This window comes from Echiichthys vipera (genome assembly GCF_963691815.1).
Source record: "Echiichthys vipera genome assembly, chromosome: 5".
NCBI lineage: Eukaryota > Metazoa > Chordata > Actinopteri > Perciformes > Trachinidae > Echiichthys > Echiichthys vipera.
In genome coordinates, this window is record NC_139830.1 from 8,966,667 (window position 1) to 8,990,189 (window position 23,523).

Below are 23,523 nucleotides of genomic sequence, written 5' to 3' on the forward strand. Positions count from 1 at the left end.
AGATGCATCAGTTAATTGCAACTATATAAGGCCTTTTTTATGTCTATGTCTATGTCAAAGTCATTTGTTGAGTCTTTGCCAATTAGTTTTTAGCAGTCTATTCTAGTGTTAGTGGCCTGGGGGTCTTTCCCTTTCTCCTGTCATCATCTCCCTGGCTCTGCCCCCTCATCCCACACTTCTGCAGCCTAGTCAATCTAATTAGATGAGTGCGACTCATCAGGCACTGTTTAAAGCCATCAAAGGGAGCTCTGTTCCCCACTGGGTGCCCAATGGCTGTAAGCAGAGAACAGTAAGCCTAGTGTGTGACTGAGACCCTTGAGACAGCCCATCCCCAAAGTCTCCTAGCCACCCGCTAGCAACCACTGTGACATCATCACCTCATCCCTCGACCCTTGACCTCTCAGAATGTTTGACCCCATGCTTGGTCTGGTGACAGTAGGCCCACTGTGTAAGGGCGACATGGTAGGAGGGCTAGCAGGGGTCACGGTGTCACTGATGTGGACCAGGCAATGTTCTCCCACCCAGGATGTGTGGGTAGGAGAGAGCTGAGCGTGTGTAGTATTGGCACATAAACTTGTGTGTTTATTTTAAGGTAGAGTGCCAGAAGAGTGAAATTTGCCTTAGGACCATGCTTGTAATAACTCAAACTGTAGACAGCTGTATGACATTTTCTGAACTGTCCTAACTCACTACGCACAAATTGATGTAATTATAATTTTGTGTATCATTGTGCAAAAGCACTGCACACACAGTGTTACCTCCAATTGTAAATAGTTAAGATGTGATGGTGTGACAGGTTTTGGTTAAATAGATTGAATCTGATGCAGAGACTGTCTGTCTAGACAGTATGTAATTGTTGAGCCATGTTGTTGATCACGGTCAGATGCAACTGTGTTGATTTTGTTTACGTGTGTGTGCATGTGTGTCAGGCTGCATGTGTGTGTGTGTGTGTGTGTGTGTGTGTGTGTGTGTGTGTGTGTGTGTGTGTGTGTGTGTGTGTGTGTGTGTGTGTGTGTGTGTGTGTCAATATCTAACAGAACCACTTTCACAATTCTCTCGTCACTGCCCCCTTCACTGTATCAATTTAGTTTTCCGTTCAGTAAGCTTTATCGTCATAAAATACAATACATGATGCATTATCAAAGCTGGGGTTGCCAATAACAATTAAAGCAGTATGTAATATTAGCATATTATGAATAGCAATCTCAAATTAAATAGATATTGGTATTACTCAAAAAAATATCATAATCAGTCATCTTTGTAATTTGTGATTGGCAGATCCGGAGTGTGGAGATGTCCCCCTGTTAACTCCAGGAAGTAAAGAGATGATGTCCCAGGCTCTGAAGGCCACCTTCAGTGGCTTCACAAAGGAACAGCAGCGGCTGGGTATTCCCAAAGGTAAGCCTGTCAGCTGCTTGTTTTCTTATTAGCCCCTGTTCAAATTTTTCATTGGGGGAATTAAATCTTATTAGTAAAGTCCTCAAAACCACCTCAACATGTCACATGTCAGGCATGCACATTTATTATATCATATCACATTATAACCGGCTTTGGATCATTCGATGAAGGCATCTCTTAGAAGGGCTGAAAACAAGGAGACACCCAGCTATTCAAGAAATGACCTTACTTTACATACATTTCTGTCTGGGCTGACTGTCTGACTGTGCAGCATCCAGACAATCTAGATACAGAGTAAAATAATGAGTAAGCTTTTTAAATTGAAGCTGTCTATAGAGTTTCTTCATACTTTTAGGAAACCGCAGTATATTGCTATGTTATTGTTATTGTTATTATCTGCAAACTGTGGTTTTGGTTTGTCATTACCACTGCTGTTTACGTTCACCTCTGCCTCCCTGTTTGTTTTTGACTGCCTCGTTATGGGTAGATATACTTGCCACCCATGCAGTGTGAAAGCTGGCAGCAGTAAAAGCGGAGCATAATACAAAATGTTCTGCAGTTTGTGGTGTATAGTGTACATCATGTTACCAATCATAATCCTTTTTCAGATCCCAGACAGTGGACAGAAAACCATGTGGCTGAGTGGCTAACTTGGACAGTGAACGAGTTCAGTCTGAAGAATGTTGACTTTGACAAATTCTGCATGAACGGAGCCAGCCTGTGTGCAATGGGGAAGGAGCGCTTCCTGGACTTAGCACCTGACTTTGTGGGTGACATCCTTTGGGAACATTTAGAAATGCTTCAGAAAGGTAAGCCCACATTGTTACAGATTCAAATACAGCGTGTTTTTGTGATTGTTTATGGCACTTTTATGGATTATTTTTAAATGGTTTTAAGATTTTTATCATAAAAACAACATGGTGATATCACTGCTTGCGCCAATTTAGGGCACTGTTGGCATTTGCTATAATAACAAGAGCCAAACAGGAAGACACAATTTAGCACAGGTCATTAATTTTTGATAATGCTGCATGCAGTTACATGATACATGAAATCAATGGCGAGGTCACTGACTGCTCTATTTTTCATGAAGAGGATGCAAAGCATTACCCCATCAATGGACTGACCTCCAACTTCCAGGAATCTCGTTATACCTCAGACTACTTTGTCAGTAAGTACTCTTCATACTCATAGTTAATCATAATGGCATAAGATGCATGCCTAAAATATGAATGGAAATAAGAGGAGTGGTTTAGTGTGTGTGTGTGTGTCAATAGAAGAGTTTGGGGATTTAGTATTAGAAAAAGTTATCTTATCCATCATACATTTGGATTTAGACCCCAGTAAGAAGCCCTCATAGGAAACAATATGCCCTTACTGTAAGCAAGTCATCTTATGTACTCAGGGCTTTGTTTTGTTTTAGACTATTCAACACAAGATGGATAATTACTTTGCTCTCCTCTTGATTTGATCTTCCTCCTCCTTGTTTTCCTTCTCTGCTTGCTATGCACACTGATTTCACTGATTTGTGTCTCCAGGCTACGGTGTTGAGCATGCTCAATGTGTCCCTCCTTCTGAATACTCAGAGCCTGGCTTCATCACAGAGTCTTACCAGACACTTCATCCCATCAGTTCGGAGGAATTGCTGACGCTCAAGTATGAGAGTGAATACCCTGCTGTCATCCTGCGGGACACGACCCTCAACCCACTGCAGGGGGACTACTTCACCGTCAAGCAGGAGGTGGTATCCCCCGACAACATGTGTGTGGGACGCCTCAGCAGAGGTGAGGGTTCACAACACTAGATATGAGGAGCGTAGTTGAGATTTAAGCAGAGGATTGTGGTGAAGAATGTGCAGCGTTTCGGTTTTAATCAAGAGTTTGTTTGGATTGAGTGTTGTGATAATAGTGTCCACATGCAAGTGCATGTTCATTTTTTGTGTGGGTGTCTGTGTGCGTGTCATTGTGCTGAAGCTACCAGAATCTTGTCATACCACATCAGCGTGCAATTATTAGATGAGAAGCAAAGCAGGCCCTCTGGTTGATTTGTGGTTCAAGCAAACCCGCTTCACACACTCTAGACTGTGTTGGGGAAAAAAAAGAAAACTATTGTTTTTGTCAGCGTGATACACGAACCAAAGCCACAACATGTTCTCTTCTTGCCGCCCGTACTTTATGTAAAACAGTTCAAGTGGTGTAACCTTCAACAAAGGTTTTTTTTTCATGTTTCTGTTGGCCTCTTTTCCTCGACTTCTGGGTAAGGAGATAGAGGTGTCATCCTCGGCTAGCAAGCGTGGGGTTTTCACATGAAACTGTTTGCTTTTCTGATTGCGCAGGCTTGTTTTCTCTCCCCGTGATAGTTTACAGAGGAATTATCAGCATGGTTTACATTTATACCCATGAAGCTAGGATTTTCTCCCAAATCCACAGCTGTATAAATGAATAGCATGTGCCATGTACACTGTGCAAGCCTCCTGCCAGTGCTTCAAGCATTAAGGTATGAGGTCTGATCCTCATGCATCACACATACCAAGCTTTTGAGCGTTGCGTTGTGCTCTTCCAACGTGGGAAAGTATTTTGCAGCACAATTGATATCCACATGTGGCTTCTATTTCCGCAGTTGAAGATTTCAACATCAATCGAGGGGCTGCATTATCTGTCATTTGATAATGACTCGCCGTGAAAGGCTCCTCTTATCTTTCCCCAAGTCCAAAAATAGCAAGGCAATTTGTGTGATTGTCTTCCATTTAAAATAAAATCCAAATGGTGGTTGTAAAAGGGAAGTGAGGTGTGAAATAGAGGGAGACATGGCACTGTACAACAATATAGCTAAGTGAGAAGGAACATCATTTACTGCTAAGGTTTTGTTTATGTCACTTTCTTACATATTGCTACTTTGGCAAATTATACAGAAAACTTCCAATTGCAATTTGAATTTGTATGCATGAAGTAGGGTTGCCAATAATTTCAGCATCGGCATTGCAATGTGCGCATGTGTGCTAACAGTCATGCTACAACTTGAACGCTGCTTGATTCTCAAGGAAAACTTGCAGGATTCTCATTTCCCATGACTATTTCTATTGTTTCCCATTAATTGCCAACAGTTGAGGTAGGCTCACCACAGTTTCATAATACACTTGTCAATGGCTGACCTCAACTTGACTCACGGCTGCTCGGTCTGGAAAGATCCCCTCTTCTCACCGGCTCTGCCTCGCTGGATGCGGTGCATTGCAAACAGCTCATGATTAAACTTATGTTCTATGAACTATTGATGCCACAACAGGAAAATTGACTTGTTACAGCAGGTTAAGAGTCAAAAAGTAAAGTGAAAAAGTAATTGAGTGATAGTCCCAGCCTGGTCAGATGCGTACATGAAATGATGAAGCCTCTTGGATGAGAGGTGAAACGTCAAATGACCAAGTCCAGTTGCTTTTGACTGAAATTGCTTTGGGGAGAGTGATAATTAATAATGAAACAAGATCAGACCAAAATCACAAATAGATTAAAATAGCTATAAACACTTTTTACTTATAGTCTACAGATATGCCCATGATGAATAATTGCACTGGCACAGGATAACTATATCTAAAGTTATACAACATGTGTGTATATGATTAGTGCACAATGTTCCTCATAGATCTAGCCTATTAATTTCCCTCTCAAAGTATAGCAAATTGATGCATTTAACTTTAAAATGTACGAAATCCCCCATTTTGTCCTTTGAAGTATCACATTAAACAAACATTTTTAGAGGTAAAGCAGAGAAAGAAAGTCATGTAATAAGTATTTAGGATCTATTAAAGAGTTTGCACCTTTCTAAAATGTCTTGCTTACCATTTTCCACCTGTCCCTGCCTCTTAGGTAAACTCGGTGGCCAGGACTCCTTTGAGAGCATCGAGAGCTTTGAGAGCTGCGACCGATTAACCCAATCATGGAGCAGCCAGTCCTCATTCAGCAGCCTGCAGCGGGTACCTTCATATGACAGCTTTGACTCGGAAGACTACCCCACTGCCTTGCATAGCCACAAGCCCAAGGGCACTTTCAAAGACTATGTGAGGGAGCGTTCTGACCTCAGCAAAGACAAACCCGTCATCCCAGCAGCGGCACTGGCAGGATACACAGGTAAGATGTCTAGCAGTCATAGTTCATACATTATAATTATATAGTGAGCCCCACTTCAAGAAATGCTGCAGCTTTTTAGGGGCCTTTTTTTTCACAGCAGACATTTTGAAAATGTCATAGCAAGGAAAGCACAGGGTACCAATTTAGGTGTGCCGGTAAACTGACAAGCATGCACAATCCCAGGGTTTTGATACTGGTACACATGAAAGGAAGTTGAACTGTATTATTAATTTTGTACATTAAAGTTTTACTATTAACTATACAAATACAAGTGAACTCAAACATGACGTACAGATAAATATAATATTAGTGTATTGGAGAAAGTGTTGACACTTGAGTACTTTTTAATACCACATTTCCAAACAATAAGATATCCACATTTGATAATATTGAACGTATACAAAAAGCAGAACTACGATCAGATTCTCAACTCAAGGCTGTAGAGATGAAATAACAGGGAAGAAAATCAACTGTATATCGGTTTGTGTTCAGGGACTTCTTCCTGTACCAGCGCAGTGTGCAGGGTTGTTAATTTAAAAGAAAAAAAAATCCTGCTTGTGTGCCAAGGACTTTTTTTTTCTCTGTGGTATCAAAAGAGGCCTTAAGTGTCATTTTTTTATATACTAGTATTGTACTGAAAATCAATCATCTCGTATCGTGATAACCTTAATTGGACTTCAAGGTTATCCTTGGCAGTATCTGGATGCCATCGATAAACTAAATAAAAAATCCTTTTCACAACATACTGGGCAATGATCACCCTTTTCTTTGGTATTTTTGGTGAAATATTCTCAAAAGGTGTAGAATTTTGTTCCGGCAAACCAGTTCTGCAGTATAAGAAATAAGGTTTAGTGCAGCTGGAGCACAACTGTTGATTTTCTGCAAAAGCCCCAGATGTGGGGGTGCCTTAATGCACTGCTTTCAGACCAAAAGAAAAAACACCTCTTACCCTGACAGCCAAGTCATGCACATTACAGGAAGCAAAATAGATTTTACTTGCACACCTTCTCTCTCTCTCTCTCTCTCTCTCTCTCTCTCTCTCTCTCTCTCTCTCTCTCTCTCTCTCTCTCTCTCTCTCTCTCTCTCTCTCTCTCTCTGTCTCTGTCTCTGTCTCTGTCTCTGTCTCTGTCTCTGTCTCTGTCTCTGTCTCTCTCTCTCTCTCTCTCTCTCTCTCTCTGTCTCGCACACTTTGTTCTGACTTCAGTTCTCATCTACCTCCTTGTTATCTGCAGCCTGCATCTCAACCTATTTTTTTTTCCAGGTCGTCCTAGCAACGCTGGTGAAACAGACATTTTGCCTGCCACTGCACATAACACTAGAGAAATATCTTTTCATCTCATGAGGCATCTTCATACTCGCATATGCTCAAAGAGCTGGCTAATGTATGTTCTCCAAGTTTCATGAGATGTGCAGATATCTGAAAATGCACTAGTTTAGAGTCTGTCATGGTCTTTGGTCTGTAAAAGATGAAAAACAACAACTATAAACTGAAAACTACACTTTCCAAATCATGTTACACAGGAAAATACGTGTTTAATCTTTGTAGTCACAAGTAGAGGGTTTAGTTCTAATGTTTATGACATACACTTCTGTTTCAAAATTGGATTGTAAATAGTATTGAATTGCCTCCTAACACCAAAGTGTTTGGGACTTTTTCAGCCATGTTAAAATTATAGTCACAAGGTTGCGAGATCGCCAGGATTGGAAAAGGGGAAATCCAAGCAAATTTCTCAACGTCACTAACAACGCATATATCAGATCTTAAATGACTGTCCTAAAGCTGGTATGCACAAGTTAATTGGTCGTCTGTATGGTTATTAGATCAAAAGCCGCTTATAGAACAATGAGTCATTCATTTGTAATGATGTTGGAAAGATGTCGTCATGCACATATAATCAAATAATGATACTAAGTCTGAAAGCCCATCTAGTGACCATTAGAGGCCATGTTGCTCCCTGCACCCTGTTTGACAGAAGTGGACTGAACCAAGAAACTGAAAATAAATAGTTAAAAATGAATATGATACTTCAGCTGAAACTACATAAACACTGTGGATGAACAATTGAAAATCTCACACCTTCTGATATTTAGATTTAGTTTTAAAGAAGCTATGACGACATCTCCCTTTATGAAATTACATTTGACAAAAATACATATACAGTATATCAAAATGTAAACCCTAGCTTGAGGAAATGTCTTCTTTCAAAACCTCATCAACCGGGACATCTGACATGTAATGTAGCTGTTACGACAGGATAAGTTGTAAAGCCTGGTGAGGTTTTCCAGCCTAATGCACATTATAGTAAGGATAATGTTCTTCCTCTGAGCTTTAACACAATGGGAAAAGTGAAGGAGGGAAAAAACCTTGCTAAAATACCCAGATTTTCCTGAAAGAGAAAATATCAAACAGCCTACAGTCTAAGCAGCAGCGTGTAGTCCTTCAAAGATGGAAGCGTAATTTGAGTGTATATGTGTGTGCCATGCATGTGTGGGTGGATAAAGAAAAGGAGGGAGAGAAAGAGAGGGAAACGTCAACCAAGAAATACAAAAAAATTCAAAGATTTCAAATTGATGTTAAAGACAGCTTGCTCTGCTTGGCTTCCTGTCCCAGTCGCAGGGTGACAGGTGACACTTGACAGGGAGCCCGATAAGAGTGCAGAGAGATAAGTGAAGCTCTAGTTGTCATCTCAGTGGTTTCCTGTGACGATTTTGCCTTTTACACCTCTGTCTCTACAGTAACACCAGGCAGCCGTACAACATGGTGAACCCTCATTCTGCATTATAATACTATCTTTTCTCTCACCTCCACCTCCCCGTCTCACAAGTACAAACATACCAAGGCACACATAGGTACCTTATTTCTAATGTAAATAATGGTAAAAAATATTGAAAATTAGGTGTTTAATTGGTTCATTAAGCAAGTTAAAACTCCTAATTATTAGTTGATTCCACCTTTTCCAGTATGAGATCGTTGTTTAATTTTCTTTTTTACATTTTTTGTATCATATTATATATATATATGTATCATATTTTACATTTGCAAAAAAAAAATCCATTTATTAGTCCTCAGTTGCAACCCCAATCACCACCCAGTTTTCTAGCTATAGCTGCATAATGCTCGACACGCATTTAGCATACCATAGGTCAGATACTTAACTCTGCACTGAATGCGAGACCCCAACCCACCCCACCCACCCTTTTGCCACACTGTGCTTATTCAATGAGGCCCATTGTGCATGGAGATTTGTAACATATTTTTGGAAACTTTTTTTTTTTTTTATCAAAGGGTCGCCTACATTCTGGCGTGAGAGCACAAGGGGCTGGTAAACGGGTACTGTATCACCCTTATGTGGGCTTGCTATTACAGTAGCAGACTTTTGGAATGCAAGTCAAAGCTATCTGTCTGAAAGAGACCCAGTGTTGCACAGCCACTTATTTCCCAAATTCTCGGTGGCTGTTGTCATGCACCTTCTCCCGTCCTTGCAGGAGTAAAGCGGCCTCACAAGCACCATTTCAAGTGTTCAGCCCACACGTCTGTTTCCCTGAAAGCTTGTGTTTGTGTCGTGTAAGGGTGCATCTGGTTTTCTGAGGTACTCGAGAAAGGTGACTTTTGCGTAGCTTCAGTTTTGCTGAGGCGGTATGCTGCACAGGCAGGTGTGATTTCAACATGCGAGCCACAAAAGTGGGTGGGTTGGTGTATGTGCTGAAAAACCACAAGATCAAAGTGCGCTGCAGTGAATCTAGTTCATATACAAGATCAGGCTTTTGGGTTATCTTTGTTCTGCTTTCCCTCCTTTTTTTTCCACAAGATGTTGTAGTTCACTTTTAACCGGTTGTATTTTACTCTTTATTCATGAATCCATTATAACATTATGACATAGCAACCACTGTCTTTCTCACATGCACAGACTGAATTCAAGTTCATATGATGTGTCGTTGGAGTCTAAAAGCGCCCCCCGCTTATTTTAAACTAGTGATTTCATCAGTATGGAACTCATACAGACACAGACTCTAGATTCACATACTGCACAGCGCAACTGCCAGACAAGGGAATACATGATGAATGGGACTGTTGTATTTAGGAGGACATTTGGTTCCACTGCTGCACTTCAGTCTGACCCACATTAGAAGGTTTACTTTGTCCCCCTCCAGACATAAGTGAATAATTGGCATGCATATTTAACGCCGTCATACAAAGCAGAAATATACACTGTAGAAAAACAACATATCTATATGATTTGGATTATACTACTCCGGTCTATTCTTTCCCTTGCAGTACATTAAGATTATATAGATTTTGTATAGTTTCTCACTTTTGTTAACTCCGTCAGGAAATCTACCTCTTCTCAAAAAATGTTTTTACCACGCTTGGGGTTTGCATCAATATACCATTGTGTAACGTATTATTATATATATATATATATATATATATATAGATATATATAGATATATATATATAATAAAGTAGTTTGGATAATTGAACTAATAATAAGAACAGAACTGTACAGAACTTGAGAATTTACCCTGAGCGTGGCCTTCTCTCCCTCTCCCATCTGTTCTGCAGGGAGCGGCCCAATCCAGCTGTGGCAGTTTCTCCTGGAGCTGCTGACCGACAAGTCTTGCCAGTCCTTCATCAGCTGGACAGGCGACGGCTGGGAGTTCAAGCTTTCTGACCCAGATGAGGTGAGAGGTTGTGACCCCACTGGTCAATGGTACACATGCTGGGAGGTCCTAAGTAGTAAGCCAGATGAAAAAGATGTCTTCTGCCTTTGTGAAAGGGTCCTGCATGCCTTGTTTGGCTCCATCAATCTTTTTTTGAAGGGTTGCTGGTTTTGCATTAGTAGTGTTTAATTTCAGAATGACTTAGAAATAATACAAAGTACTGTTGTTGATTTGTTTAAGCACTTAAAATGTAGATATTTACATTCTCAGAGATTACCAGATTTATAAAAATAATAATAATAATAATTGTGGCTTTGATTTGAGGTTAGTTGTTACATATTTATAATATTGTTTGTGATACATCTTGACAAGCTTATTTCCTGTGTTGTTTCAGGTTGCTCGGAGGTGGGGCAAGAGGAAAAACAAGCCCAAGATGAATTATGAGAAGCTTAGCCGTGGCCTACGCTACTACTATGACAAGAACATCATCCACAAGACATCTGGGAAACGCTACGTCTACCGCTTTGTCTGTGACTTAAAAAGCCTGCTGGGGTACACTCCTGAGGAGCTCCATGCAATGTTGGACGTAAAGCCAGATACGGACGAATGAAAGCAAAGACGAAACAGGAAGTGAAGACAAAAGTTGTGGAGACCCATAGACTGGGGCCTTAAGTGGTCTTAACTGTTTTGATAGAGTTGGTAAACGTTTTTTTTTTTGGGACCAAAATGTTTTTAATGACTAACTGTGGTCTTTGTCAACTTCAAGCTCCTGTCTCTCAGACCATGTTTTCAAAAGACGGCACAAGCCAAAAGCCTGTATTCATACCCTGTTGCATTTGAGATGTGTGTACGCACACGTGAGTGTGCGTATGTGTGATTATGTACCGGTATTATTTAGCAGCTAAAGGCAGATGGAGCACTATCGGGGGGGAGTTCAGGTTCAGTTCTGCCTTAAGTAGCACAGTGGGTAGACGCAAGGACCAAGACCAAGAGAGAGAGCAAAATAATGAATTATTTTAATGTGCGGGTTGAATAGGCAGAAAGTTCCCACTTAGAAAAAAGAAAAGGTTGCCAAAATATAAAAAACAAACTAACAAAGGTATAATGCTCACTCTTTTACAAAGAGAGAGTTTTCAGCTTGGACCAAAAAAAGTGTTGTTTTTAATTTGTTGTTTGAGGAGCGTATGCTTGTGCCAGTATTATGTTATTGATGTTGAGAACACCCAATGTAAACCTACTAGGCATATACTGGAAATGGCATTTTTCTTATGTTGTCAATCAAGGTATTACAGTTCTCCAGGAGCCTTCAACTGAGATGTGCTGACTCATTATCATACAACACTATAGACACTGGCCCTGTGCTTTGTAGGGTTTTAGGACCTGTTGAGGTTACTCATACCAAGAGCGTCTGATAGACAGACAACTGAAAGTAGCCGTTGCTTTTGAAACTGACGCATTTTTCTTTACTTATGCTTGCCACCTTGTTAGAGACACATTGTGGCTGAAACGTATGCATTTTTGCATATACCACCAGTATTAGAGAACTGTAGACAATCTATGTGGAGAAATGCCGGAGTTCTTGGTTAAAAAGAGTTGTTTAATGTGCAGATTAGATTTATAATTTGTCGGTTCACTGTCCATGTTAGTGTGTCTGTCTATACAATAAAATCACAAGTGAAATAGTTAAGGGCGTGATTTTCCGAAAAACATAAGAATGTCTTTTTTTTTTTTGCCTCTGTTATGCAGTACAGTTTGGGCATCAGGACGCGGCTGTAATATAGTGTGAAGGTACAGTGTAGGAAAAAGGGACAGGCAATAAAAAGATGTTGACTAGAGATAATCGTAAGTAGTGTGGGATAGATGAAGGTGACTGAAAGAAATACCGCAGGTGATGAACCCTTGTAAGGTCTGATAGAGAGAGACTGACAGAAAAGATGCAAGTTGGCGCTGATGGAGGTTTGCTTTATATGTGTAACTTTATTTTCCACTGCCATTGTTGAATGCATGAATGCAGCTGAAACCTCATTGAAAATGGAGACATTTGTATTTAATTATTAAGTCTGTGTGTTACTTATCTATGATTGAAACAATATCTAGTTCATAGTGAGTAACGCATATATGATTCTACCCATACAGTAGATGTGCAGTTTGCTCGGAATACATGCATACAATTTCACTGGTTACATTTGAGCAAATTTGCAGCAGTTGCCTCCCAACAGTGGGAACAGTGGCTGTACACTGGCCTTATGGGAAATGCCAAAGTGGAGTATCATCTTAGAATACAATGTTATTGTTTACAGTGGCTGAATGTTACCCATATGGATGAAAATAGCTTTTGAGATGTCTATTTGTACAGATTGTATTTCATAATGCTTTATTGAGACCCAGTTTAAACAAATAAGCAAGAGACAAAGCAGGAATAATAACCAAAACCCTTGTGAGGTCTTTGGCCACGGTGCTTCGGGTATCGTCCACAAAGTCAGAAGACAGGGACCAGAATTCTCTCACATTCCTTTGGAAAGTGTTGACTTTTCTTTGATCTTTTGTTAATATGTGTTAATATGTTGGAAAGCACACAAGCTTCAGGACAAAGACAACCACCTTCACTGATCTGGGTTCCCCACTGAGTGTAGAAAAGACATGCTGGATATGTTCATTATTTTTAATTGTTAATAAGCTTGTCTGCCATCATCGAGCACTGACTCACAAACCTTCACCCATGCTCATCGTCTGACACAAAGAAGACCACAAACGAATTGGTAATACGCTGCACTGTACTTTGATTCTTCTCTGCATGTTGATGTCAGGGTTTCAAAACACTGTTTTGTTCAGGTGATTTTTTTGATGTCAGAGCTTTCCAGATTTTTAAACATAATTGTAAGGGTCGTCGGTGCCCTTTTCACCCACACACAAGGCCATAATATCCGTATGGTTGGCTTCATATGACTAATGTACTAAAAAAAAAACATCCTGTTACCTTAAATGTTATTATTTAGAAAATTATTTTGTCAGGAAAATATACTATTGGTAAATGTCACAGATTACAATCTACTGCAGGTCTTATGCATTAATGAACCTTAGTGGGCAAGTGTATACACACCAGTAGTTTGTGGCATATGCATATCTCAGAACGGATTCAGAAGGAAAATGTTTTTTGTTTTTGGATGTTGTTGTTTTTGTATATTTTATAGTGTCTCTGTATTTTTGTTATGAGATCATTTTTATTGTATTTAGTTCACAAACATTTGAATATTTTTCAATAATTTATATTTTATAAAAGACAAGAGACGCAGACAGCTGGTGCTTTCATGGGAATATAAAGGTAGTGCAGGACAAAATAATGTAGCGATTTGTTTTGTTTTTGTTTTTTATTCTTTTTTTTTATATATAGAAAATAGACCTGTCTGCTAGAGAAAAAAGGCTGATGCTGGCCCATCAATGATTTCTGCTGGAAAGGTTTTATAAACTGTAGCTTCTATTTCTAAAATGTACTTAATGTACTTCAAAATGTTATAAAATATATGTGAACAAAGATTGCATACTTGTGTGTGGTGTTGCTATTTTGAATCATGAATGCACATTATCATACTGTACTATACAGGTGATATGGTATAATAAATCACCATTGACTTATTTTACCCCCCAAGCGTAAGTAAATTTGTAAGACGCATACTTACGCATGCGTAAGTCAAGTTCCATAACAAACATACTTATTTCATCCCTAAAACATGATCTTTTCCTAAATGAGGATGTATTTATCTGATGCCACCAGAAGAGGCATTCATTTAGGAAACACTCCTGTGGGAGGATAGGAACAAACTGTGGATTAATGGGTTGGAGGACTTGATGGAGCATTATCATTGTTGTCAATTTTACAGTTTTGTATGGCAATATTGTGCTATTCAATAGGTTTGTGCAAGAAATAACATGGTCTAAGATTTGATGTTGACTCAATGTTCCCAAAGCATCAACTGCTTGATGCAGTTCAACATTTAGACTCATCATGGTCATCTACAGAACAAGACATGATGAGTAACCCTGAACAAATAGAAGAATTATTCATTTAACTTTGCTTTTAATAGTGAGATGGATGGATAGATAGATAAATTGGCAAAAATTAGTTTAACAAATATGTCTTTTGTTTAAACCACCACACTTCAAAGGGGGCCCAGTTCCCTTTGAAATATGTGCAGGCCATGGAGTGTCCCAGTTTTAACGACTGTGTCCCATGCACACTGATGAGGTGACGTCAAAACAGAACCAGCACACTGGGGCTCATTCATGTGCTTGTAACCCTGGGCTCATATAAATTCCACCGTAGATAGAAAGCATACAAGGCCATGGCCTGCTGCCCCAAACAGCACAGCTGCTTGGCCCCACTGCAGCAGTGTAGCAATAAGGTCAAGAGACCGGTCCAGTCTGCGGTTTTTCAGTTTTAGAAAATCTAACTGTAGAAATACAAAACAATGTAAGAAAATGTCTTAAATGTTGACCCAATTTAAGAAACGTGCATTTAGTTTAATGCTTTATAGTGTAAAAATGACATCTATGCTGATCAAATAAGACACACTGTTTATCACATAAAACAGAATATACTGTACATATATTACTGATTTAAATATTTCACATGTAACCCCAAAGCAAAACATGATAGCTATCCTTAGAACCATATTCTCCTGTTGGATATGTGGGTGGTGTTCTTGGCCGAGGGCATGCTGAGGTTACACAGGTGGTTCTTCTCCTGTTCCACCTCCCTCGCTCTGACTCGGCTGATGATCCACACCAGACATGATTGCTGGGCAGGTTTTTAAATACTTGCCAGAACACTGCATGTTCCAACAGACCTGGGAAAAAAAAATCCCAAAACCATCACAATTCCACTCGTCCTTGCTAATTCGACATCCAAAGAAACAAAGATGGCTCACGCAGACACGCTTTACCCCTTATATCCTCCTCCGTGCCTCCTTCAAAGAAAGCTTCCTCTGGTTTAAAGAGGTGTTTAAAAGTGAATGACAGGAGAGAGAGAGACATAAAGAGAAGAGGAAGTCTGTGCAGAAAACGAGAACTGTCACACCTGGCAAGCTCAAGAAAGATGTCGGATGATTTCTGCCTCTCCTGACAGAAAATTATCACCTTCTGTCGTCAGCAGCGTACAGCTCTCTTGACACTGGAATGCAGCCAGTTTGGCAGATTTGAAACCTAAATATTTATCTAAATGGTCTTAACATGCTATATATGTCTCCTTCATGTAGTCTTAACATGAATGAGTAAGATAGATCAGGAGATTAAATGATGTACTGGTATAGCCACGAAGTTTGGAAATAGCGGCTGTAATGCATTAAAAACTTTGGGAGTGAATTTATAAAGCGAAACCAATCATCATCATCATCATCACGGTCCTCTGGATTCAACTTAATTCAGTCTGTTGCCTGGAAGAATGTGTATTTTCTAGTACAGGATTTGTGCATTTAGATGATACAAATGAGCATTTGGTCTGTATTTGTCCGTAGGATTCTTCCCATGGGCACAGAACCCATTTAAAGCAATGCCTATCATCACATTAACAGTGCTTCCAGGGTATATACTAAGTACTGCATATGTTTTGTAGCCATTTCTTCTTCACAATGACTTCTCCAGTGCCACTCTAAAACTACACCAGCTCTCAAAACCATAACTACAGTAGTTAATAGTGTCATTAAAGTAGGGATTAGAAGCTGCATGTCATAGTATACTGTGTCTACTTTTTTAGATACCAGTGAACAATTGGGTTTTTGGAAGCCAAAAACATCCTCAGCTTTAGTAACCACTTTTTTGTATACTAATGAGTCAAATAGCACTTGTGTGTACTCTTTGTTGCCAAATGACAGAGCAGAATGAGTTTTGAGTTGAGATAATGCATTTTGGGGAATATCGTGTTCAAAATATGAGAGGTGGGAATGGAAACTGATTTATAAATAATGGTTGAACACCGCAGCAGAGAAAACTGGTCTAGGAGAAGCACCAGTTATTAGATATTTTGTGTTGTTAAAATACTAACCCTTTTATCAAGCCAAGTGCGGTATCTACACTATTTGAATATTTCAAGCTCAGTAGCAAGCTTTTTAGTCGCGCTCCATCGCATTTCAGACGTGTACACAATGTGTTCTTTGCCTTGGATCATATCTTAATTAGCAGCATAATATTCAAATTATAGACAGCACTAGTGTGGCTGTGGCAAATTGCAGAATCAGTCTTAGTAATTACTAAATACTAAATTGAAAACATGTGGCAGCTAGCAGCACAATGGTTTGTGGTCCTGAACTTTGTAATAGATTTAGTTAATCTTTCCTAACTATGTCACACTCATCGGGCCTGGTGAATGACACTTTTCTGTACTTTATTTGTCTTTTGGACTGTTTCCATGTTGAGAGTATGTATGCGGTGTGGTAACGCTGTGTGTGGGATAAAAAAGACATCACTGCCAGAGCATTGATGACTGTTAACGAGATGCAGGTGTAAGAGTGACGTGAAGGCCACTCAGACATGTTAGTTTGGAGGATGCTACTCTGACTACACCACAGTTTCACATTGTATCAGCCCATGGAAACCTGTGTTATTGTTTTGAGGACCCATCCAACAACAAACTAAAGTGAACCAAAGTAAAACAATGAAACCTGCTAGCTAACCGCTAATCCAACCTTGTGCGTACTACCTGGTAAGCGAACCTACCTCAACCTATTCTCTCTGGTGTTTGACAGCAGCCCTCACATGTATTTTTCTAGTTTTCAACCTCTTCAACTCACTCCAGGTTAGGACTAGAGATAAGAGCCATACTGTAGCTTTAAACCGGGCGACCAAACTAGTTTGTAACAAGAGGAAACTGCTTTTGTGGTGAACCACAGTGTATGTGCCCCATAAAACACATATCTCCATGTGAGAATGTTCATGTGTATGTCATCTCAATTCATTGTAAAGAAGTGCTTCAGAAGTGATATTTTAATCACACTTGCTCCAAAGAAAATGTGTTAAAGCATTTTTAATTATTTGGGACATTCATTGATACAAAAATCTATCATTAGCAGGCACAATATCACACATTACTGCAAAATATCTGTCAGCCTTTGACTTCAGTCTTGATGCTTTAACAGTCTGCATTCTTTGGATTTAAGACCAAGTGGACTTTCTGCCATGATAAGGATGAAACACAACTATATCCATCCTCGCTGCTCTAAATTATCATCCTCTTCATAGAAAGAGAATCCCTGTGACGCACAACAGACCAACTCAGTGGTTCCATTACGCAGAGAAGTTGTGAAATACGACCAAGATGTCCTTGAGGGCCCTGATGGGCCATCTTAAGACACAGTGGGGATATATTTGTGTCCTATTGTCCTTCATGGTTAGGTCAACTTTGGCCAACATAGCCTCCAGTGGTGTCCAGGGACTAACATAAATAGAGTTTGATCTACCGTGTCCTCTCACATTTGACCCTTCTCATGGATTGTGGGGAGAGAGAAACAGACAGTGTTTAGAGTTGATAGAGGTGAATTTTCTTCTGCTGATTTTGTAAATTGCAATAACCCTAAGGAAAAAAGTATATTTTATACTGAATATGTCATTTGACTCTTTTAACAGTCCCTTCTACCAGGTAATATACTGTCTAATATACTGTACTTTACACATAGATTAAATTAATCATGTTAATTAATCATGTTAATTGAACCAGGCAACGTATGTCACCTAATGTAAACCCCTGTAAACTTAAAGTTTAATGTGCTCTCACTATAGTTATAAACCTTAATTAATTGTACATCCCTAGTCACACCTAAGTGTACCAGAGTAACTCATTATCACAAAGCAATATCATACAAGACATAACCAAACATTTATATTGGAAATGAAAATGTGACTTTCAAGGCCATATCCATACCTATCCTGCAATGTTAACAAAAGTGAGGAATAATTTCTGTATTCACCCCGTGATCTGTTCAAACATTTAATGGGTTCTTCCTTGGTCCATGCTACAACTTATTACAAGTTTGATGGAAATCAAGACAGTATTTGTTTTTCCATAATCCTGCTTACAAAAAAAACCTACTTGTTGTTACAAGAGGTAATAATAGCACAGAATATGCACCGTTTCATTCTAATGTTCAACAGTCAAAGCACAGCATCAATTAAAGATTGGAATTTGAACATTTCTGTGTAGGGACATTTCATTTTCCCTAGTGTCTCAACTTATAACTGCAGTATCTTAAATGACAGAAACAAATGCTCCTTTCACCTTTACTTACCATAAATGTCAAAGGGTTATTATAGATACAGCTGCATAAAATGTATGAACAAAGCAGCCAAGCTTTTTATGAATGATTTCGGTCAAAGTTGGGCCCTCGTGATTAGCTGTCTCCCTAGTTTTTGCTATGTGTCCTGCACTGTTGGCAATAATCGACCCTTGTCAACCGCTTTTTAGCCTGCAGTATGATGAAACGGCTGTTAGTCCGTCAATGAGAGAAATCACTCAGCTTAAGCAAATCAGTGCAGGAGAAGAGAAATGGAAGTGAGGAAAGTAAACACATGATTTCGCTTTCACTTTTATACTTCAGCAAATATCAGCTGTTTGTCATCAAGAATGACAGCAAGTTAGAAGCACTGGCTGCACACTGCAGATTTATCCAAAGGTTATGGAATTTGTATTAACTTTGTATTAAGATTAATATAAATTAAACACAATGGAGCTGACAAAACCAGTAATGGCTTGCACAGATAAAATGGCACCCTCTTTTGCACGTATAGTCTCAAAGTTTGTCATACACACTTCATACCTCTGCTCTTCCTCTCCTCATCTCATTCATTGCATTGTTGTGTCTCAGACATGTCGAACCGCATGTCTTGGCAGGTGTGGCGACTGTATTATCCGAGCTTATGAAGGGCAGATCCAGGCCATCCCCTGCTTTGACTGGTAATTTGCATTTTTATTGCCGTTGTCGCATCCTCAGTTAATACACCATTGACTCCCAGAGCCACCCCTGGACCCAACGGCATCACCTTGCTATCCCAACTGAAATGAGAGTGCCTGCTGGCCCCGGGATCTGCATTGGCTGAAGCTCAGGTACCAGTCGACCTGGCATTCTGAGACGGAAATGGAGTGTCCTCTCATGTTAATGTGGACTTTCCATTAGGAAAGATGATTGATTTGTGCTGTGCTGTTGCTGTGAATAGGCAATAGACTGACACAATAAAAGAGTGAGATGGGGCTTTGTGTGCAGGTGAGGCCGTGTGTGAACTAGAGTGTGACTGAATCAGAGTGCTGATGATGGGAGGGGGGGAGAGAGGTGAGGAGAGGAGAAGAGAGAAAAAGGGGTTTGGGGATGGAGACAAAGAGAGATGAGAAATGGAATGGAAGGTTGTATACTGGAGGGTGAAGGGTTAGGGGTGAGAAGGAGCAAAGCAGGAGGTGCGCATACATGGACACAAGTGGTGGGAGATGGCAAAGACGTAGAAGCTCTCAACTTCATTCATTTCAAACATCGTCTCCAAACTCAATGAAAGAATACAGCAGAAAAGAAGAGGTTCTTAAGTCAACTTTTGTCCTTACATTTATTGTTAGGTTTCCTTTTGTAAAGCAATTGAATACCCAACAATTTGAAAGCCAATTCATGTGAAATGTATAGGTCTATATACATAGCTGGGGCATACAGAGACATTAGAATAGTGTTTGTACAAGAACTACAAGAGAGAAAGAGGGGGAGAGAGAGTTCAGCTGGGCTTAAACAGGTTTTGGTCACCGTCCAGTTGAACAAGCAAATGTTTTCGCTTTTCTTTTACTGTGAGTCGAGTGGGATTCAGCAACTTTCCCAGGACATCTGCTCCCAACGCCCACGTTTGATTCTCCATCCAATAGGAGTTATTCTTTCACCCCTAAGACCAGCTAGTGGTGCACTGTGATTGGCTGCCCAGGCCAGGGCCCAGAAAGAGAAGGCTGAGCCCTGAGAATTTTCCGAAACATTTTCTCCTCTGTCTTGGCTTTTGCCAACATCTGTTTCCAATCAACGTTACTGAAAAGACCGCTTCTCTTTCTCCCTGCTGTCTGGGTTACACACACACACACACACACACACACACACACACACACACACACACACACACACACACACACACACACACACTTGCTCCAGGCAACTTTTTTCCTACAGCTTTCTTGTTGTGACTGTTAATGGTCACATTAAACATACAGTATTTATATTGTTCTACAGACTGAAGTTTATTCTGTTTTCTAAATGGTGTCTTTATCATACTTCTCTCTATCTTTATATATAAGATAAAGATTTAACATGCACAAAATGATAAACATCTGACTACAAAGAATGACTTGAAACATTATTAATGAATCAACCCCTGAATCAGATGGGACTGAACTGGGGCAGAAATTGGTAAAGAGAAAAAATATTTTTACAGGCACACACATTGCACACCCTTGTAACTGCTGCCCGCAGCACTTCATCCCACCATTTCCATGAGAAAATAGCAGTAGGGGTCAACCCCCTTGACCACAAGCATTAGTTTATGCTATCATCTATCATTTTTTTCTTTCTTTCCTTCTTTCTTTCATTCATAGCTCTTCCCTCCTGTGTGGTCATTACTGTTACTGCTCCTGTTGCGGGACTTTCATTTACAACAAGTCAACAAGCTGCAGAAACCCCTGCTTATTATAGCAGGTACTTTCCACAGAAATTCAGAAATAAGCATGGTGATTCAGCGTAGCCAAAAAGAAACACACAATGTAAGCATCAGTTACTCCAGTTCTTAGCAATAGCGTGCCCTTATCAGTGGCTGGCTGTGTTGTTTCTGCCAGTAAACTGCTTACTAGGCTCTGGCCTCTCATGGCTAAATAATCATAGGGTAAATAACTTGAAGGTTATAAGGTAGGTCAAGTGAAATTTAGAAGTTATTACTAACAATTTTGTATAGGCAACCCCTTACCAAATCTAAACTCTCAATTAGGAGTCAGTAAGGGTTATCTATATTATAATATGACCCGGCACGCTAAGCTTCCAATATATTTTGAATTAAATTATACCAATAACTGTTATTCTACTCTTCCATGCCAACAGTAGTATCAAAATGCCCACTTTGAAGCTGTTGCTAATGGAAGAACGGTGGGTTCCAGAGTAGATACAGATATTTGCAGTGGCTTCCTGATTTGGAGCTTCTTGCCCATTGACCTGTGACCCTTAGCACCATTGTTTTTGTGGTCCTGCTCCTGCTGAGCAAGGCCTGATTTATAGCTCAGTAGTGCTGACTGGTCTTCAAGAGTAATCCTGGGTCAGACCGAGCTAATAAATCTGTAGCATGCCACTCCAGGACAGGGTAAGACTAACTTCAGGTTTGCTGCAGATAGTTTATAAAGTGGATGTTCCTTCTTTTTTCTTTCATTCCTGGTTTTTTGAGTTAGGCAATGAGACTCTTTTTTTAAAAATGTTTTGACATTCACCGTTTTATTTGACATCTGTTGTAGAGTCCAAACAGACTCTATAAATTATATCTGCAGGTTACAGTGCCATGGGGATAGTTCTCTGTACCATTAAATGTTCAGAGCATTTGGAGTTGATGTTAACCAGACATACAGTATGTGTTACTGTAAAATGAAACTTCTTATCCCGAGTGGTGTCAATTTTATAATACACAACATAATCAATAAAGCTATGTGCAAAATCAACAATGCATTTAAAGAGAATAAATGCCAATCAAGCTATTAACACACTTGTGGAAGAAAGATTTCATATCCCAGCTGACTGCTTGTTCCATAGAATAGGACACATCATATTTTCACTCAGCCTTTATATCTCTGCCAGTCTCTTTTGAGCCTGGATTATAAATGCTCACTTGCAATTACCTTAACTTCTGGCAGACATTTTCTAAATGACTACAAACAGATTGAATAGCTAGGTGATGAAGGAAGACCAGATACAAAAGAATACATAGGTAAATGAAGCCTGAGATGATGGGCGAAGGGAAAAATGACTGCTCAAGGTAAATGACAGTTCTGAATGTCAGTGAATGTCATCAAAGCTAAATGAATTCCTAAAGATGTGTAATTACCATGCTTTACTTTGGTTATGCATTTGTTTGATCTGTGCCAAGCATACATTTAAGCTGCCCTTTTATCCCATTACTTTTACATCACAATTGTGTTTTTGCTTTTTAAGAAAATAATTTTGGCTTAGGGATCATTTAAATTTTCTTACTTTTTAGTGTTACAGTGTAGACTTGATGTCAGTGAGAGCATCTGAACTCCGGACACTGTCACGAGAATCAGGTCAGTTCTTCTGTTTCAATTGCTTCTTCTGACATAGCTCGCTTGGCCCAGCACAACAAACACAAAACGCAGAAATCAAAAAACATGGCCATTGCAAAAATGGTTCAGGGAGACGTACAATGGAGGAGGCTCTGAAAAGCCAGATCTCAGCACCTGCTGTCCCACTGTTTTCAGTGAGTCATGAGAACTGGCTGATTATGTGCTTCATGGCATGTTGCATGCTCTGTTTTGGCTTACCTTTTGGCTGAGTAATTGCCTCCTACAGATGAGCTCAGACCATGATCCTAATATGATAAATGTGAATGAAAATCAAAATTCTATGTTTATTTAGTGCTTTGGTGGAATTCCAGTGAAATTCCTTCTGATTAAAAGACTAAAGAATGGCTGAATATCTTGTGCCGATGAGGAATTTAAGCGCAACCCCTTCTGGAAAGACCACAGTGAGGGAAGTAAGCTGTTTAGACCTTTGGCACTTCAGAGGTTAAAGTTTTGTGGGAAAGGACAGAAACACCCAGGGTTTGTGTAAAGGCATATGTATACAACATGAATGAACTATTTCTGTTGCAATAACACACTAAGTACATTTGCTCACTCTTGAGCTAAAAAAGCCCAGAAGAGGAGAGAGCGAAGTGAGAGGGGCAGCTCCTCTGGCACTCACGGAGAAGGCCACAGAGACCAAGGGAGTCATCGGAGAAGTGGACATGTCAGTAAAGGATTACTTGGCAGGATGATGACCAAAAGGGTTAGGGTTAGTTCTAGTTCTAGTTACAACACAAGTATTTTAAATGTATCTCAGGTTTAAATGTTTTGATTATAAAGCATGTCAAGGTACTATATACTAAGTACTGTGAAAATATCAAAATACTCAATCCACAGAGAAATTGTACCTTTAAACAAGCTGTCAGGACCTCCCTACAGTTGTGAGGATATGTAGACTGTGGCTCAGAAGTAGAGCAGGGTCATCCTCCATTTGAATGATCGAAATGTAGAAAGGCGCTATATAAGTACAACTCCATTTACCAAGTGCAGGCAACCAAAAAGTGCTGA

General features: G+C 39.8%; 1 protein-coding gene across 3 annotated transcripts in view; it reads left to right on the forward strand.

Moving 5' to 3' along the window:
* Window positions 1–13,687, forward strand: part of ets1 (v-ets avian erythroblastosis virus E26 oncogene homolog 1) — a 38,499-nt gene extending 24,812 nt beyond the window's left edge. For 2 of the 3 annotated variants that reach the window (XM_083913394.1, XM_083913396.1), the window contains 7 exons: window positions 1,279–1,398; window positions 2,007–2,207; window positions 2,492–2,569; window positions 2,937–3,182; window positions 5,259–5,519; window positions 10,084–10,202; window positions 10,576–13,687. In XM_083913394.1, coding sequence (XP_083769520.1) covers window positions 1,279–1,398; window positions 2,007–2,207; window positions 2,492–2,569; window positions 2,937–3,182; window positions 5,259–5,519; window positions 10,084–10,202; window positions 10,576–10,791 — 1,241 coding nt within the window. In that variant the 3' untranslated portion in view covers window positions 10,792–13,687. The remainder of the gene's footprint in view (window positions 1–1,278; window positions 1,399–2,006; window positions 2,208–2,491; window positions 2,570–2,936; window positions 3,183–5,258; window positions 5,520–10,083; window positions 10,203–10,575) is intronic. The other variant, XM_083913395.1, reaches the window with a different exon arrangement.
* The last annotated feature ends 9,836 nt before the right edge of the window (window positions 13,688–23,523 follow it).